This window comes from Carcharhinus amblyrhynchos, chromosome 7, assembly GCF_965287045.1.
Source record: "Carcharhinus amblyrhynchos chromosome 7, sCarAmb.v2.hapA, whole genome shotgun sequence".
NCBI lineage: Eukaryota > Metazoa > Chordata > Chondrichthyes > Carcharhiniformes > Carcharhinidae > Carcharhinus > Carcharhinus amblyrhynchos.
The window spans coordinates 89,185,163-89,205,435 of NC_137330.1; the positions used below are offsets into that span (position 1 = coordinate 89,185,163).

At 42.2% G+C, this 20,273-nt stretch overlaps 1 protein-coding gene across 12 annotated transcripts in view; it reads left to right on the plus strand.

Moving 5' to 3' along the window:
- Positions 1-20,273, plus strand: part of eya4 (EYA transcriptional coactivator and phosphatase 4) — a 417,250-nt gene that overhangs the window by 311,687 nt on the left and 85,290 nt on the right. For all 12 annotated transcript variants that reach the window (XM_080192745.1, XM_080192744.1, XM_080192747.1 and 9 more), the window contains 2 exons: positions 1,003-1,183; positions 5,653-5,789. In XM_080192745.1, the coding sequence (XP_080048871.1) occupies positions 1,003-1,183; positions 5,653-5,789 (318 nt within the window). The remainder of the gene's footprint in view (positions 1-1,002; positions 1,184-5,652; positions 5,790-20,273) is intronic.

The following is a 20,273-nucleotide window of genomic DNA, read 5'->3' on the forward strand; positions in this document are numbered from 1 at the left end:
TTTGATTACTTTGAATTTATCGAAGTATCCTGTTATAACATCTTTATATTGGAGGGAAGGTCATTGATGAAGCAGTTGAAAGTAGTTGGGCCTGGGGTACCACTGTGAGGAATTTTTGCAGGGATGTCCTGGGACTCAAAGTATTGGCCTCCAGCATCCACAACCACCTTCCTTTGTGTGTGTGATGTGGAGATGCTGGAATTGGACTGGTGTGGGCACAGTAAGAAGTTTCACAACACCAGGTTAAAGTCACACAAGTTTATTTGGAATCATGAGCTTTTAGAGCACTGCTCCTTACACTGACCTGATGAAGGAGCAGTGCTCCGAAAGCTCATGATTCCAAGTAAACCTCTATGACTTTAACCTGGAATTGTGAGACTTCTTACTGTACCTTCCTTTGCAATAGGTATGACTCCAGCCAATGGAGATATTTCCCCCCATTAATTTAAATTTTACTAGGGCTCCTGACTCACACTAGGTTAAATGTTTTCTTGATGTCAAGGACAGTTACTCTCTCTTCCGAAAATCAGTGCCTGAAATTCAGCTCTTTTGTCCATGTTTGAGTCTGGATGAATCTGGAACCAAGAGGTCCTGGTGGAATTTAAATTGAGCACCTGTGAGCAGATTACTGGTGAACATCCACCACCAGGAAACACTCGACAACGCCTTCCATCACATTGCAATGACTGGGTGCTGTGGAAGTTATGAGCCAGATATATCTGGCAATATTCACTCATGTCGGGTGACAGCCAGTGTTGTAGCTGTGTTGAATCTTACACATCCATCCTGCAAACCCTCAGTTTATGCATGCATATCCAAGATTTCCCAGTTGATAAGGAATGCCCCTTCTAATTGTATATATCACCTCTGTGCACAGTGTGATTTTATTCTGCTGAATGCATTTTATCTGTGACAATTCTGATCATTTTCATTACACTGACTGAACAGCATAAAGCATAAAATACAAGAGATACTACTTAAACCTGTTTGTTTCCATTTTAGGATTACCCTTCCTACACAGCATTTGGCCAAAACCAGTATGCACAGTATTATCCAACTTCAACATATGGCACTTACATGACCTCAAATGATACTGTTGATGGTACCTCTTCAACGTCAACAACTTACCAGCTACAAGATCCTTCCACTATCACTGGTCAGCCTGCCACAGATCTTCCTGGAGGTAAAGAACTTCCTTTCCCTTTGTACTGTAGTCAGTGTTTTAAGACAACTGAAAGATCAAAAACCATCATGTTTTTGACGAAGGAAGAAAGTGTCTGGTTTAAATTAGCAAAGTAACAGATCTCATTTTTATATCTATGATTACAAGTGCCTTCAAGCTAATCTGCAGGGTGATGAAGTGCAAGCAACATAGTTTGAATTGGTATATAACTAATATAAGATCCAAACAACTCAACTTAAATTCTCTTATGATTTACGGTGGGGGGAGGGGTGCAGTGGAGGGGAAGGTGGGGGTTGCCGTTGTAAGGACCTTTTGTAGTTGTACTCTGATAATATTTTAAAAGTGTTGATTAGAAGGTAGGGAAAACTAAAAAAAATCCAGCAGCTTGGTTTACACTTGTCAAAACAAACCCTTTAATGCTGACTACTGCACTTGCTGCTCTAAAACCAAACCATATATTTATGCAGTTAGAATGACAGAGGAGAGCTAGTGCCTCAGATTTGGAGATTTTGCTAAATGAGTTCCAGTTGGGACTGAACCATAAACACAAAAGACAAACAAACGTGCGCACAGACTAGTGGCAGTTGGACTGTGTGGGTGTAACATAGCAAATTGTCTTCGGTCCAAGTGGAGAGCAAAGCTCGGAGGACAATAACCAATGCTGTTGATAGATTTGTATGGTTCAACATTTTATTATATGGTGTGTGATGTTGAGGTTTAGCCATAAAGTGAATACAGCCCGGCCGAGTTAAACAGAAGCAGGTTTCCAAATTAGTAAATAACAAACACGCATACACACAGAAAACTGTCTGAAGCATGTGCTGTTCATAATTCAGAACAGGGAAAACAGAAATATGTCTTTTTGAGATTTCAATGAAAATTTTTTTTATTCATTTTTACAGTTAAACTGCATTGTGAACAGTTCAAGCTCCTGAGTGTGATAGTTGCAGTTTAATTATCTTTTGAAGGTTCCATATTGTTTCTAAAAGAAAGCTAATACTTTCCAGTAATATCAGTGTGAAAAATGCATACTTTATTATTCCAGAGTTTGACTGTTTTAATTGCAGGTATTTGAACTTTGATATCAAAGCTTCCTTGAGAAACTGGAACATTCTTGAATCTCAAGTCTCTTTTTTTCCAGTTGTCTTTGGCAGCCTTACAGATTTTTGATTAAGGAAGCTTATCATTCTTCTTCAATCACAGACATTTTCTTTTTCCATTCCAGAGAGTTAGACTGTTTTTCATTATTGAGACATAACAATAAGTGCTTTAAAACCTGTTCTGTTTCCTGTTAACATTTTTCTGTAACACCCTTCAGTTACACTCACTAAACATGGGTAATTATGTGGGATTCCTGGCCTGTGTGGTCTTCAGTTGCTCTCACTTAGATAGCCGACCAATATTATCCATCTCGGGCATGAATACTTACTTAGAAGCTCATACCAGAAATGCAATTTTTTTTTAAAGTAACTCAAATTGCAAGTCTTGTAACATTTCCCAGAAAGATGCGTGCACATGTACATGTGTTCATTTTACGATTGGCATTCTTTGTCACTTCAGTTTTTCCTCAATATTTACATTATCGTTCTACTTGTCTTTTAATTAAATTTTATTATTGCGCGCCATTAGATTTTGGAGGTTTCATATTGCAGATGAAGCTGTTAGTAATAGGCAGTAAGACTACTCATTTTGGTAGTTAGAAAATCAGATTGAGGCATTAAATTCAAAAGAATTTCCAAACATTAGTGCTAAGGGTTGGGGGGGAGAGGTGGTGTTGGATTTTAATGTGCATATCTTTGTTTTAATCATTTAGTATCACTTCTGAGCGTTCAAACAGAATCTTGTCAGTTTCACTTTGCTTTTTCAGGATAGACATTTTATTGGAGTTAAGAACTGTATTTTCATTTGGATGATCCTCAGAACATATGTAACCCACTTGGGTGTGGGTGTAACGTGTTAAGATTTTTATTCGTAAAAGGAGTCCAATGAACTGAGTGTAAGAGTAGAACTGCAGGCACTGGCTGGAGTAAAATTGCATTCTTCACAATCTTTGACTTTTTTTCTGGTTCCAGCTAGGGCTTACAATTTATTTTAGAGTTGGGGCAGATTTTCCATCAGTGGCACTAAAGCTGTGAGGATGGTCCATAAGTGTTAAACAAGCAACCGTGGTCATTTCAAATGAAACTCCTGGGGTCTTGATAATCAGTTATGACCATCATTGAATATGGTGACAGCTGAGACTTTGCAGAGTTGGTGGGGGGAGGGCTGGGGTAGAATTTCTGGGGCTGCTGCAGATAGTTTAACAATTGCAGCAAAACTAAGTAGCTGACTGTGGGGACAAAAGGGGCAAAATATGGGGGCAGTAAATGGAGTATCTAAGCAAGTGATTGAGTACAGAAATTGATTTTCCTACAAAACCTGGAAACAAATGCTGGGGATGATGGTGACTGTAACAAAGTTGCTAGGATAAGGCTATTCAACAGTGCCATATACCAAATTGTTGCTACAAGCCGGCATTCCACAAAGTGTTGCCCACTGCCTGTTACGCATTTACTGTTGATCCATGCAAAGCCCTCAGACAGCCTTATAGCCCTTCCATCCCTTACTATGCATGCCATACATTCAAACTGCAACTTTTAACTAAAGCCTTTGACACACTGACATCTTAAAAGAGCTTCACACAGCAAATCATTTTAACACAACTTAGCTACGTGATTTACTCACACACACTGGAATGCGGGATAGGCACTCGGGAATCACTCTATGTGCTTGTGAAGCTTTCAACGTCTCAACACTACTGCTGTGTTTGCAGGACAGGGTTATTAAAATCAGGAGAGAGCAGACCAACACAATTTCAAACCTGTGGGTCAATTCAAAGATGTCTTGCTGGATATCATTAATGTTGAAATCGTAAAGTGAGTGATAGAGGACAAAAGTGAAGTGAAGTCACCAAGCTGTGCTCTAGCATCATCCTGCCTGCCTCTGTTCTTTTACTTCTCTCAGCTCAATCATTCACAAATGGATTTACATTCAAACACAAAACCATCAGGCACACCTCGTAGGCAGAATTGCAAAATGTGTTCCTTCATGATTTTTGTATGTTGCACGCTTGTTGAAGCTTCCACTTTAAAACTAATCGGATATTTGCATGCAAGAGTTCTGAAAGACAACTAGGCTAAATAAATAAAGATTTGTAACCTGATATTCCAGCCTTTGTATATAGAATCAGATGGTAGACTGAATTTTAATATTGTGGAAAAATGACTATGGCACTGGAAGTACATCATTACCCACCAGCCTCCTCCAGAGATGGGCCTTTCCATCTGTCCTACCTACACCAAAGAGATATTGGGAATTCCCTGCCGACCCTCAGGTGGACCATCTCCTCTGGACAAAGAGTTGGTTTTCCTGTTCTCACTCGGTACCCTGGCCCATTACCAGTGTGGAAACCAGTAGCCTGAGAGACCCCTCTCCTTGAGAAACCCCCACAACACAGGGAGGGAAAAGAAAGAAATTAACAAGGAAGACTAGCACCTTCCATATAAAGGGAAAATTGTTATATTTATGAAGCACCTTTCATGATCTGTCAACATACAAAACATCTTACAGCCTATTAAGTACTGTCCAGATGTAGGAAACACATCAACCAATTTGCGCACAGCAAAGTCCTGCTAGCAAATGACTAGATAAGTTCACAAAAATGATAATGACCAACTAACCCTAATTTTTTTTAACGGGATGTTGGTTGAGAGCTAAATATTAGCAAGGATGTCAGGAGAACTCCTCTGACTGTTGGCTAAAATTATGCCATTAAATCTTTTGCTTCCACCATTGAAGGCAATTAGAGGTTGAGGTTTAACATCTCAAATGAGAAATGACACCTTCAGCAGTACAGCATTCCTTCAGTACTGCACAGCACAGGAGTGTGAGCCTAGATTTTGTAGTCAAATTTTTGGTGGGACTTGAAATCAGAATTGTCTAACTCGAAGGGAAGAATGCTATCAGAATCACGACTGATCCAGTTACCCTCCTTCCACTGGTCTCCACCAGACTTAAAACTATAATTGCGCCAGAAAGATTGCAGATATTCAATCCAAAATCATCTTGTTCCCCATACACTTGTTTTACTAATGATAGAATATTCACTCCAGTTGTCTGGCGGACTATTAGACAGTCCGTCCAAATGCATATAGCAAATGAATAAAAAATGAAAGCTCCACATCATAGAGCCTTAATAGTTCTGGCTGTGGCAACAGTTAAATAAATTGCCGCACTGTTTGTTTTTCTGTGCCTGGTGTATTTTCTTTATACATAATTATTCAGCTGCTGAACTGCTGTCAAACTGAATGCTGTGCAATCATCAGAAATCACTTTGTTTCTGCAGCAGTGTGAATTTGTGGTGAACACTCATACCTTGCATGCAGAAAAACTCAAGATGATAGTTGTAATCTGAATGGTTGCTTTTACAGGGGAGTTTGATACTGTGCAGAGCCCATCAACACCAGTCAAAGACCTGGATGAGCGAACGTGTAGGAGTTCAGGGTCAAAGTCACGGGGAAGGGGAAGGAAGAATAATCCATCACCACCTCCTGACAACGACTTGGAGGTATGCCCTGACTTTAATTGATGAAAGCTTAAGATTACGAGTATTTTGCAATAAAGGTTGGAAGTCAGCACTCATTATACTAACGTAGAACCACAGCTAAACATTCTTTCCAAAAACCTGATTCATAAAATAGTTATCAGCTAGGGTTGGTGTGAGGTGATTTTATTCCTGATGGTAATGATAATGCGACACAATGATGGTTTCAGCAAGCACTTAGTTTTCAGACTGTATATTACCTTCAGGTGTTTTCTGAGTTTGGGGCAATACAGCCGGTTAAAAAAGTTGAAATTATTAAGAATGAGGAGCAACAGTACTGAAATTTTCTGGTATAAGTTTCATTACACCTAATAATGCCTTTAGCTCAGGCTGTAAGCCTACTTGTGACACTAATAAATAAACTAAAAAACAAAGCTCTATTGCCATTACATTTCTAGGACTAATACAAACATTTATTGTACAAAAGAAATTCAGAACCAAAAGCACCAGTTTCAATTTCGAAAACTGAGATTTGTTGAGAGTTTGTTCTGTTTTTAATTATGTACTGCTATAATAAAGAGCTGGATGGTGCATTCAACACTAGCAGAAAATATATTGTTTATTATAAAATACACAGCCATGCTTTTCAATAAGCTTTTATAATGATTTTACCTTTCACCCCTTTGCCCAGCATTTGTACAAGTTAAAAGAGGAAGCTCACTTAGTAAGTGCACTGTCTAGTATGGTTATTGGGCCATTTAAATCACAGCGATCTTTGTTTCAATTGTTGGTTTGTATTAATTAGTTGCTGTCAAGTAGGGAAGGGTTAGGGACACAACAGTTGGCCTCATCACCCAATGGCTAGGCAGGTGAACAGAACTCCTGTAAGAAAGAGTGCATGTGTGAACATTGAGTGAAGACCGTATCGGGCTTTACTGTGATCCCACAATTGAAAAACCTGATGCTGTTCATTGCATGGATTCATAGACAAGTTACTTCTGCAAAGCAGCTGACAGTCAACAATGGAACTATATCTCCATATATATATCTCTGGGTCTGTACTCGTTGGCGTTTAGAAGGATGAGGGGGGATCTTATAGAGACGTATAAGATAATGAAAGGGATGGATAGGGTAGAGGTAGAGAGATTTTTCCCACTTAGAAAGGATAGCAGGACTAGAGGGCACAGCCTCAAGATGGGGGATGGCAGTTTAGATCAGAGTTGAGGAGGAACTTCTTCACTCAAAGGGTGGTGAATCTCTGGAATTCTCTGCCCGTTGAAGTGGCGGAGGCTACCTCGCTAAATATATTTAAGTCACGGGTAGATAGGTTTTTGACAGACAAGGGAATTAAGGGTTATGGGGAGAAAGCAGGAAAGTGGAACTGATCCACTTCAGATCAGCCATGATCTTATTGAATAGGGGAGCAGGCTCGAAGGGCTAGATGGCCTACTCCTGCTCCTATTTCTTATGTTCTTATCTCAGCTTGAGGCAATGCCATTATGATGGGGAGAAGATGTTAAAGCTGTCCTCCAGAAAAACTCAGATGGGTGGGGGGGAGTTAACGATGATGTGGAAGGGAGTGAAACCGGTAATCAGTTTGGAAGACAGATTTTGAGAAATGATGGGGCAGAAGAACCTAGGGGATTGAATTGACAACAAAGAGGGAGGGATCTGTCAATCCTAGCCTGTTAGTATTAAATGAAAATTAGACTTCCAGCTGCACAGTTGAGAACCTCTTGAGAGCAGGAGATGAACACCATGCAAGCCGTATGTAACAATATTGACAGACACAGATGCAATGGGCCGTGGTCAGGTTAGCAAATTTTATTTTGTTATTTTTAAGCTGCCCCCCCCCCCCCCCCCCCCCCCCCCCACCACCACCACCACCACCACCACCACCACCACCACCACCACCACCACCACCCTCTACGGCCTACCATTGGGTGGTTAATAGGTTAAGGTTGTCCCTGAGGTGTCAGGAAAATGGAAAAAAAGTCCTTCAGCCCAGGAGAAAATCATGAGAAATTCTTAATTTATTGTTAAATCCAATCCAGATTTGACAAGTAGACCTCCTGGGATGTATTGCATGCTATAAATTTGGGGAGAAATCAACAGTAAAAAGATAAGTACAGTCACTGTTTGTTAGCATTAACCTACTAATCATGCTCTTCTTTGGTATTATAAATCTTCAAAAACCATAAGCCTCTACCACCTAGAAGAACAAGAAAAGCAGCCTCATTGGAATATTGTCACCTGAACATTCCTCTCCAAATGACACACCATTGATTTAGAATTGTAACGCATTCCTTCATTGTCACTGGGTTAAAATCCTGGAACTCAATCTCTAATTGCACATAGAGTGTATCTATGTTACATGCAGCTATCCAGCTAGTTTAAATGTATTGCGTGGAGATGGTACTTCTTAATGTTTTTCCCTCAATGGGCGGCACGGTAGCACAGTGGTTAGCACTGCTGCCTCACAGCTCCAGGGACCTGGGATCGATTCCCGGCTTGGGTCACTGTGTGGAGTTTGCACATTCTCCTCGTGTTTGCGTGCGTTTCCTCCGGGTACTCCGGTTTCCTCCCACAGTCCAAAAATGTGTGGGTTAGGTTGATTGCCATGCTAAAAATTGCTCTTAGTGTCCTGAAATGCGTAGGTTAGAGGGATTAGTGGGTAAATATGTAGGGATATTGGGGTAGGGCCTGGGTGGAATTGCGGTCAGCTCAGAATAGATGGGCCAAATGGCCTCTTTCTATACTGTAGGGTTTCTGTGTTTGCCACTACCTTCTCAAGGGCAACTAGGTAGAGATAGACAATAAATGCTGGTCTGTTTAGTGACACTCAGATCCCCACGAATGAAGATAAATGGCTGCATCGTATATTGGACAATTTAAATACATATGTATTGTATGTGAATGGTTGGTTTGCCAGATTAAATCATCAGCATTACTAAGGTCCTCAGTGCTTTATTCTTGTGAATGAATTGTAAACACAAGGCAAAAATTCCAGATAGAACTGCATTTATCATAACCTTTTCCCATTCTGCTCCTTACACTCCCCACACCAAATTCAATGATCTTCAGTGCAGACAAAGTGGATGTACAAATTAAAATACATTTTGGCGTAGTAACATGAAGTTTCATAAGATGTTGACCTGGATTTTCACCAAGTCAGGGTGACTTGGGAGCCCTTTAAACAGGGCAGGTGGGACCTGATTCTGGGATTGCTATCCACATTCTCATTTCCAGTAGTTTTTGCTGGCTTGGGATGATGGTGCAGACACTCCCCTTCTGTATGTCGGAAGGGATCATAGCTTCTTTGGGTAATCTTAAACCATGGGGAAAACGCAAGTTTCAAGTGGGAAACCAAAATAAAACAGCCGCCTGCTCCTGGAATTCTTTCGTTGACCAACATAGAAATTCAAAAAAAAATTTCAGCTTCAAGCAGATGTTATGTTGTAGGTTAGATGCTTATTTTCATGTGGTGATTAATATTGGGCCCTGTCCTGCAAAGGTATGTAAATTCATCAGCATTGCATAAGTATTGAGATGCATTGGAGTACTTTCCAGAATTGGAAAAAATGCTGCCATACATTAAGAACAAAATAATACAGTCCTTAGGAATTTCAGTGTCACGATCTGAAGTTGTTTAAGTGCCCCTTTTATATTGGGGTGGGGGGGGGATCCTCCACAGCTTTCATTTAGATTTTAAAAAGCAGGTACCAGTTCTCAGACTGCATTGATACCATCTAGTGCAGCTTAGAAAAAAGAGCATAGTTATCTGTTGTTACAGCTCCAAAAGTCCCATTGTTTTCATTTGGATCAATTTATTTTGATAGCTGGAGCCATTATGAATGCCTAGCTGAGTTTTAATGGCTACATAACTATTTATTTCAGCAGAGGGTGTGTAGACAATTTGAATGATAGTTCTAAGAGATTAGTAAAAGACTATCTTTCTCTGATTTGGTTACTGAACAGAAGTTTTGTTTTTGTTTTTAACAGTTTTGCCAATTGAGACAACTTATTTGGCTGACCTCTTTAAATGGGAACTCTTTTTCAGAGTGAAGTATTTTTGAGTGGTAGCCAATTAGATTGTTAGAAATATATTTTTAATGTCCACTTTATAGACTTGTCTCCTGATGTCTGTCCATAGTGAATAACGATTGAGTTACGGAGGATACTTTTATTCATTCGTGGGGCATTGGTGTCACTGGCTAGCCAGCATTTATTGCCAACCTTGAGAAGGTGGTGGTGAGCTGCCTTCTTGAAACGTTGCAGTTCACGTGCTGTAGGTTGACCCACAATGCAGTTAGGGAGGGAATTCCAGGACTTTGACCCAGCAACTATGAAGGGATGGCAATATATTTCCAAGTCAAGATGATGAGTGACTTGGAGGTGAATTTGCAGATGGTGATCGTCTCATGTATCTGCTGCCCTTGTCCTTGTAGATGGAAGTTGTTGTGAATTTGGGAGGTGCTGTCAAATGATCTTTGGTGAATTGCTCTGGTGCATCTTGTAAATAGTGCACACTTCTGCTACTGAGCATCGGTGGTGGATGGAGTGGATGTTTGTGGATGGGGTGTCAATCAAGCGGGCTGTTCTGTGCTGGATGGTGTCAGGTTTCTTGAATGTCGTTAGAGCTGCACCCATCCAGGCAAGTGGGGAGTATTCGTGGGGAGCACTCCACCACATTCCTGACTTATGCCTTGTAGATGGTGGACAGGCTTTGGGGGATATTAGGAATAATGTGGGTATGAGAGGTGTGGAGAGTGTATGATGGGGATAGGAGGGGACATGATAGTATGAGGGGGAATGGGGTGCATGTGAGGGTGTTGATGGGTGAAATTTTGACATTCATTAATACAGCTTAATTCATGTCCCAGCAACATGTCACTCTCACCATCCGTACATTTCTGTTGCTGCCTTAGGCCTGACTCCCTTCCACCCCGCCTCCCCAGAATGGATATATGGCAGGCACAAATCTTTTTAAAGGAAATGGGAAGTTTTCTAACTCCACCTTCTTGCCTCATCCACAAAAATCTGGCCCCCATTGCTTAGAATCTTTATATAATATTGAGAGAGCACATGTTGTCAGCTGTTTTTAAAGTGTAATTGAGTGTGATTTCCTGGAAAAAAGAGTGCAAGTTTTAAATCGTCAATTTTGGTAATATGATCTCAGTCATGCTATTCAGTTCAACAGTGGGGTGACGACTGACATTGACAATCTTTGAGGATAAGAAGGAACCTCAATTGTGAGGTGTTCTTTCAAAGGACAAGTGGGAAACTGGGGGGGTTATGAAGGGGGGGTAATTTAGAGTTCAAGGCCAGCAATGATACTCAGCGTTAGGGATGTTGGACATCTGGACTACTATTAGTGCTCACAAAATGTAACTTGCACCCTAGGGGTGGAGGAGACAATACAGAGTCTTCAGAGGAATCAACAGCATGGGAGCCATGAGGAGAGGCAGTGGCGGTGGTAAGGACAGATGGATTGGCAGCAAAACGAGGATGTTGATTGTCTACATTGTCAGGGAAATATCTGCAGTGGTGAATTGGGAAAGGAGGTGGGTGAAACAATAGGCTGCACCATTTGAAACAAGGGTAGGAATTGAATTTATTGCAGTGGCAAGGGATAGAACAGCTCCTATGCTATTGACTCTTCCATCCATAGGTTACAAGCTGCATTCTGTGCAGTGATGCTGGTCCAGATGTCCAACATCCCTAATACACTGAATTTCATTGCTGGCCTTGAACTTTAATTGCAGCAGCCCCCCCCAACCCCCCAATACTCCTCTGAGTCGCATTGGTAACATTCACCCTCCTTTCTCACTGAGCATTAATAGGCACCTTCAATTTGCCACTTCCCTTTCCAAAGAATACCTCTCAACTGCAGTACCTCCTGATCCTCAAAGATCCTTGATGTCTTATCCCCCTGCTGAGATCATATTAACAAAATGTTAAATTTTTGAGCAAAGAAGAGATCCAAGTGAGAGGAGGAAGAGATTGAGAGAGCACTGTCATCAGTCGAAGAGGACAATCACTGGATGAGGCGGGGGGGCCTTACAGTTTTAGAGCTGTTCAAATCGGGGGAGCAAAATAAATGAATGTCTTAAGCAAAGATTACTTTCTGTTAATGCATGACTTGCTCTTTAATCATTTAAAATCAGAAAATCCACGATGCAAAATACAAATGAACAGGCTTCTTTGTGCCCAACATGACCCAAGTGACATATAAACAGAGCCTACTACTTGAAGCAGACTTAAAATGTATGTTTTGCTATTAGACTGTATATAATTCAAATATAAAAATCAAATATAAAAATTTAGGCTGCCACCTAAAGCTAAAGTTTTCAGTCCAAGGTGAAGTATCCAATATCAGGACCAGTTCAGATCAGGTCCATTATCGCAGAGAGTGGACTTACCATCCAGTTAAGGATGATGAGTGGGCGAGAAGGCAAATGGGAAGCCCTCCTACTCTGACAAATTGGCACCCCCATCAAGTGAGGTGGGAGCTGTCGATTCATAGCATGGTGGCATGGTAGTTAATGCTGCTGCCTCACAGCGCCGGGGACCCGGGTTCAATTCTGGCCTCGGGTGACTGTGTGGAATTTCCCCCGTATCTGCATGGGTTTCCTCCAGGTGCTCTGGTTTCTTCCCACAGTCCAAAAATGTGCAGGTTAAGTTGATTGGCCATGCTAAATTCTCCCTAAGTGTCAGGGGCATCAGTAGGGTAAATACATGGGGTTACAGAGACAGGCCCTGGGTGGAATTGTTGTTGGTGTAGGCTTGATGGGCCTGTAGGGATTCTATGATGATGGAGAGAGAGGACATTTTAAAGTGGAGGTGATTTCAGAAGAGTTTTTATTTATTTTAAAATGGCTACAGCTGTCTGTGACTTTGGAGGGATAGCCGACTCCTCCAAGGCCGCAGCTAAGGCCCAGTGGCTGTGACTGTAGAATTCAGGAGGAGCCTTCACAGGATGAGGCAAACTCCTTCATCTCTCCCCCCCTCATCTCTCCCAGTGTGAGCCTGCCTGGTTCCCTGGCCATAGTCCAAGCCAATGTCTCTTGTGCACTTTGCTGACCAGGAGTCCCAGTCAGCGCAGGCAGAGGGCCTCAATAGGCTCTGTATTTGGTCTTAATTTCCCACAGTTGGACCCCACTCCAGAAGCTCAGGGTCAGGATCATGGAAACTGAATCATCATGAGGGCCAACATGCCAACACTTGGGCCAATGCCCGTTCTCTTCCCCGATACTTCCAACCTGCTTTTAAAATCCTGCCTGTAATGTTAGTTCAAAAACAGAACACTTTACCACACTGGAATTTATTATCACAGTAACCCTTACACTGCTAATGGGTAATATCATCAATCTAACTTTGGTTTCCTCATTTTCAAACCTGTTTTTGGATTTTACAGTGTCGTTTTAAATGGCATATTATGACCCATTTTTTAAATTTGAAGACAACCTGTGTGATCCTGGAGGGTAAATGTTATCTCCAACAATCATCTTTTATTTAGACTTCCAATAGTACATATTTAGAAATTGTAAACATGCTGCAGAGTCTTTCCTCGTGTTCTTCCCCCCAGTTGTTTAGCTCTAGCTAAGCCAACCAATGCAGCAGATGCTGCACTTTAAATGTAATGATGTGAGACACTTAGAGGTGTTTGGACATTGTAAAGTGCTTTGTAAATGCACTTACTATTTTATCATCATCATCATTACTCTAAAGGACCAGGAGCTGTTGATGCCTGCCCAGTTTCAGGCCCATTTGCACTGAACTCATTGTCACAGGAAGTAGCAGTTAGGTTGGACAGTCACATATTTTTAAAGGAAGCATTTTCATTTTGGGCAAATAGGGTGAGCAAAGTAATATATGCATTACATGTATCGTAGTGATAATTTTGCAATACAATGACCTATTATTCAAGTGACATCATGGAGATGTATTGGTCTCCGGAAGTGAATCTTCACATAAATTCTCACCACTGGTTAGCTTGTCAGTTTCCTGGCTCTATCCCACCCCGGGCCATTTTCCCAGTCAGCGGGCCTCAATAGGTTCTGTATTTGGTCTTAATTTCCCACAGTTGGACCCCAATCTGGTAGCTCAGGGTCGGGATCATGGAAACTGAATCATCGTGACAGCTAACATGCCTAAAGGCAGAGTAGGGAGGTGGCTACCCTCCCACAAGCATCATAGAACCCTACAGTGCAGAAAGAGGCCCTTCGGTCCATCAAGTGTGCACCGAACACAATCCCACCCAGGCCCTACCCAATATCCCTACATATTATACCCACGAATCCCTCTAACCTACGCATCCCTGGACACTAAGGGGCAATTTCTTAGCATGGCCAATCAACCTAACCCGCACATCTTTGGACTGTGGGAGGAAACCGGAGTACCCAGAGGAAACCCACGCAGATATGAGGAGAATGTGCAAACTCCACATGCACAGTGACCTGAACCGGGAATCAAACCCAGGACCCTGGAGCTGTGAAGCAGCAGTGCTAACCACTGTGCTACCGTGCCGCTGGTTGATTCAACTAACTAAGAGCCTGTTAAGGCCTATTGTTTGAGACTGGCTGAAATTTTCCAGTTAGCTTCCAGATTCCTGGAGGCCTCAGGGAGCAGTGTATCTCCCTGGAGGCAGTCGCCTGATGGCAGACTGGGAGCCAGCCAGGCTTAGAGGCCCTTCTCCTGACACTACAGCCACAAGCAATCACTTGGAAGGGTTTCCCCAGTGCCCTGCCATCCCCAAACCACAATCAGAATGGTACCTGGCAACTGAGGCCATTTTATGTTCTAAGTTGGAGAGAGGACTCCTCCATCAGAGGCATCCTTCTCCTTAACTTATGCACATGGACATCTTGCTCCTTCCTCCTATTCAAAATTAGATTCAAAACCTAAAACCTTTCGGCTACCAATTGGCTAATTCATGGAAAATCCAAACGGTGTGCGAGTCCAACTTCATTTGAGCCAAACAGTGGTGTGGTCCCAAAGCCCATCGGGAAACTCTGCTGCCTATAAGAGATAACAAAACAAAGTGTTGACTGCCTTTGAAGTGTAATGATACCCATTAAGCTAATTCTCAGTTGGGTAAATGTTATGGAAGTCTGCGCTCTATGTTGTAATCAGCATATGCATGTGTTGCCAATCCATTTTTGTATTAAAAGTTTTAGTCAAATCTACACCAATACTGAACAAATGTGCACTTCCTTCAAATTGCTTCTCTATGTGAAAAGGAATTAAGGGTTGACTTCAAAATCAAAAACTGGTGCAATAATAACATGGGTTGATCTTTTTTTAAATTTACTTACATGTCATTAAGCTAACCAGATGGTATAATCTAATTGGAACTGCATGGATTTATGTTACTCTGCACTTTGTACAAAGATTTGCAGGCAGCCTCATTTCTTTGTTTTAATTTGTCCATTCAATCTCACCTCTAATCTTTAGAGATTACATCTTGATTCCCCTAAACAACTGCATTTTTTTTCAAGTGAAGAATCCTGCAATGGTATTCCTACAGGTTTAAATTTGACTGCCTTCCTCTCTCCCAAACCTGATTAAATAAGGATATGATGGTATTAGAAAGTTACAACTAGCAGTAAAGCTACCACTTCTCCAAACCTTTTGTTCCTCCTTCACTGACTTGGAAAAAAATAGCGTCCATCATATCTTCTGAATGGACTTTATGCAACACATGAGTCATTTTCTTCCATCGTTACTACTTGGAGCAGCTGGTGGCAACACCGCCAGTGTATTTAAGTACATGGTTTCATAGAATCATAGAATCCCTACAGTGCAGAAGGAGGCCATTCAGCCCATTGAGTCAGCACCGGCAACAATCCCACCCAGGCCCTATCCCTATAACCCCACGTTTTTACTCTGCTAATCTTCCTGATACGAAGAGGCAATTTAGCATAACCAATCCTCCTAACCTGCACATCTTTGGACTGTGGGAGGAAACTGGAACACCCAGAGGAAACCCGCGCAGACACGGGGAAAATGTGCAAACTCCACACAGACAGTGACCCAAGCCTGGAATTGAACCCAGGTCCCTGGAAATTACATTAACCCAGATATTGGAGTACATATCAGGATTACAGCAGACAGCAACTTCTAACTCATGCCACCACGTACCTGTGCTAGAGAACAATTTGTTTGTGAACTCCTTTTGCTATTATCTCTAATCCACATATACAACAAGATCATCAGAACAAACTTGTCTACTTGGCAAAATTCATTCCTGTTTTGTGTCAGTCAGCATTCCATCATTGGTATGACAAGTGGCAAGGCACAGAACTTCACACCTACCAGTGGCAGCACAATTTTCCATGACACCTCAGTTTTTTTTTGTCGCAAAAACCCAGTCTGCAGGTGCAGCAGGTGATCAGGAAGGCAAATGGGATGCTGGCCTTTATAGCGAGGGGGATTGAATATAAAAGCAGGGAGGTCTTGCTGCAACTGTACAGGGCACTGGTGAGGCCGCAGCTGGAGTACTGTGTGCAGTTTTGGTCGCCACACTTGCGCAAGGATATTTTGGCCTTGGAGGGAGTGCAGAGGAGGTTCACTAGGCTGATACCGGAGATGAGGGGGTTGGACTATGAAGAGAGGCTGAATAGACTGGGTTTGTACTCGTTGGAGTTTAGAAGGATGAGGGGGGATCTTATAGAGACATATAAGATAATGAAGGGGATGGATGGGATAGAGGTAGAGAGATTCTTCCCACTCAGGAAGGACAGCAGGACGAGAGGGCACAGTCTCAAGATTGGGGGGGGGGGGGGCGGTGCAGTTTAGATCAGAGTTGAGGAGGAACTTCTTCATTCAAAGGGTGGTGAATCTCTGGAATTCTCTGCCTGTTGAAGTGGTGGAGGCTACCTCGCTAAATATATTTAAGACACGGGTAGATAGGTTTTTGGTAGGCAAGGGGAATTAAGGGTTATGGGCAGAAAGCTGGTAAGTGGAACTGAGCCACTTCAGATCAGCCATGATCTTATTGAATGGCGGGGCAGGCTCGAAGGGCTAGATGGCCTACTCCTGCTCCTATTTCTTATGTTCTTATTTAGTCAATAGTTATCACCTTGACTGAACAGACTATATCTGTTTTGTGACAAACTTGAGGGAAGAAGAATGCATTGGGCAAAGTATCCATCCCAGGGAGGAAGAATAGGGTCAGAATACCATTGCAAGATTCCTTTATTGGAAACACATTATTTAGGAGAAATGAACAAAATCTCTCTGATGTTTGTGAGTGATTTGAAAGGACTGATTAAGACAAAGGGCAGAATCTGCTGCTTCCACCAGCAGTAGGAATTGTGATGGGCGCTATCACTTAATTTGGTGTGAATTAGAAAGTCAGTTTCCTACTGGCAGAAAATTAGTTTGGAATTTTGTTCTCCTGATTTCAAGGCAAGTTTATTGCTGAGCAATGTCAGGAATTCCCACTTGTATGCATTCGCATCTCATGAATGCTCATTAATGCTCACTCTCTTTGTGAATGCATCGTCATGTCTGAGGGGCTGGATCAGTCATAGTATTCTTGCAGGATGTGCTTCCGCTACAGTGGGTGGCCTGGGGATGTCATGTCTTGACGAAAGCCATGTCAAAAGCTTTGCACTGGTATCCAACCTTGGAGATTGGAAGTTACAATGGATTCTCAAATGCAGTGTTGAGAGATACAAAAAGGAGTGCCCATTTCGCCACCAGATCCTTGATAGAGTAGACGATTGGCCTCCTCAAGATGCACGTCTGATGTTAGGGCCAGTAATATACGGACCTCCAATACTCACCATTGTTGTTTCCTCCGCCTTCCACAATGCTGGGAAGAAGTGATGGCCGGAATTCTCCAGTCATTCATGCCCTGCCGTCCCCCTAAGCAAGGACAAAGAAATTGGCGCTTAGCCAATTTCTGTGACCAGCTGGAGAAATAGAAAAACAAGTTATTTCTTCAGATGAGAAGGATATTGAAGGGGATGCATTTGACCAGAACGAGGAGGCAGACTGACTACATTAAAAAAAGCCATTGCACAAGAACAAAGTAGCGAATGTGCCCATGACAACCTGATAGCTGCATGATTCCAGGAGGAGTGCAATGTAGGGGCATTCTCACAAGAGTTAGGTTCTGAAAGGCTCATTACCTGCTATCTCAGCAAGAAATTCTCTTAAAATTTCAATATTCTTATAATGATTATGAAAATATTGGTACTCTCTGACTGCCATAATGATGGCATCATCCTTGGAAGGGTGTAAACCACAGTTAACTGAGTAGCCTTAGCAACATATACACTGTGGAATCTGAGCAGTTCTCTCTTCACACATTCTTGGGCAACTCTACATGGCATAGTACTTTCACCCATGGTCTCACCAAGTCAGTCTGCACGGCTGCTTATAAGCAGCTGGAATTCCACATTACTCAGGGGTGCACTCATGTCAGTCTGACACCTGCTCAGTAAGGCAGCCTGACTACACTCTTTTAGACATAACAAGATGGATGGCTTGACAGGGAGCAGCATCGTGAGAACACCATATCTCCCGTCGCCAGCTCTCTGAAATCTTGCTACTGCCCCCCACACTCCGTTGCCTCACACCAATCGTCATTGATATGTCATCAAGCAGTAACCATTGACATCTAGATCATGCATGCAGTAAAGGTTTTGAGGTTTGTTTGCACTGTCTGCGTTGAGTGTGCCTCAGCAGGACAATCATTTGCTCGGGATGCTGAGGAAAATGCTTAAGAAATCAGAAACACAAAGGAACGTGGGAGTCATTATTCAAGATTCTCTTAGGATTAATATGCAGGTTCAGTCAGTAATTAGAAAGGCAAATGCAGTCTTAACATTCGTGTCGAGAGGGCTAGAATAGTAGAGCAGGCATATGCTTCTGAGGCTGTATAAGGTTCTGGTCAGACCCCATTTGAAGTATTGTGAGTAATTTTGGAACTCATATCGAAGAAAGGATATGCTGGCCTTGGAAAGGGTCCAGAGGGGGTTCACAAGAATGACTCCTGGAATGAAGAGCTTGTCGTATGAGGAACAGTTGAGGACTCTGGGTCTGACAATCTTGACAAGCCTTTGTCCAAGATAATCTTTGCATTTGGGTGAATCTTGTGCAGTCATTATTGACAGCACAGGCAATGAGAACTTCTTCCTGCATGCACCCTACTGAGACCATTAGAGAGTTGCATTTGTATTGCTTTAAGAACATCGGAGTCCTCAAGATAGCACAGCTTACAAGCCTGTTCCTGTCTATTTATCCTAAGTCAAGGAGAACCCTGTTATGCAATAAATTCCACATTTAGTTGGGTGCTGTGTCTTCATCCAAGAAATACATAAAGTCTTGCTAAGGAGCTGTGCAGGTCCAAGTAAGGATCAAGAGAGTTCAGGAAACTGCCATATCAAGATGAACACGCACATCTTAAATCAAATATTTTGACCAATTTTGCAGTTGAGCCTAAGGTGCCCATTGTTTCCTTACTTGACTAGTTCAGCATCATGCATGCAAATAATGAGGACTCAAAAAGAAGGGATGTTCAGCCTTAAACTTAGCAGCTAATTCTTCCAGCATGGAAGCATGGAAGACTGATAAGTGGTAAATAACATTGACAAATGTCAGGCAATGATGAGGGAGAATCTAACCATCTTCCCTTGATATTAAATTATATTTCCATTGCCCAAATCCCACCGCCCGCCTTTTTCAATATCCTGGAGAGGTTACTATTGACCAGAAACTGAACCGGACCAGCCATATAAATATGGCTAAAAGAACACATCAGAGGCTGGAAATTCTGCGAGAGTAACTCACCTAACTCACCACCTAGTTCCCAAAGACAATCCACAAACAACAAGGCATGAGTCAAGATGAAATACCCTCCTCTTGCCTGGATGAGTTTAGTTGCAACAACACTGAAGAAACTCAACATTATTCAGGACAAAGCAACCTGCTTGATTGACTTGTGTCTTAAGCATTCACTGCCTCCACTCCCAGCACGCAATGCCTGCTGTACCATCTACAAGCACTGCAGCAAATCACCAAGGCTCCTCCCAAACCCATTGGAACAAGCTCCCCAGGAAACTGAATGACCTTAGCCCTGAATTTTGCTTTCGGGTCGTGTGTACAGAGACAGGAGAATTCCCAGCTCTGCAAACCCAACCTTTAAAAATGGCCACTTACTGTTCTGATTTTTGTTCTGGGTTTGGGCGAAGAGGTAGGATTGCCAACTGTGATTAAATGTATTCCTGGAGATGTCATCAGGACTTGCCCCCACTCTCCAGCCACTAGTCAGCCAACGCATACATCCTTGTGATTCACTGCCTTCCTATGCCAGACAGAAAGCAAAAAGACTCATTGCCCAGTTGGGTAATATTCAAATATTTCCCCATTTCCAATATTTTTGTATCTGGTAAAGAGAAATGTACGAAGAAAATGACAAAAAAAGACTTTTTTAACATACCAAAAATTTTTCTTCTGGGTTGCACATAGCAGCGTCCTGAGTGATTTAAATTACCA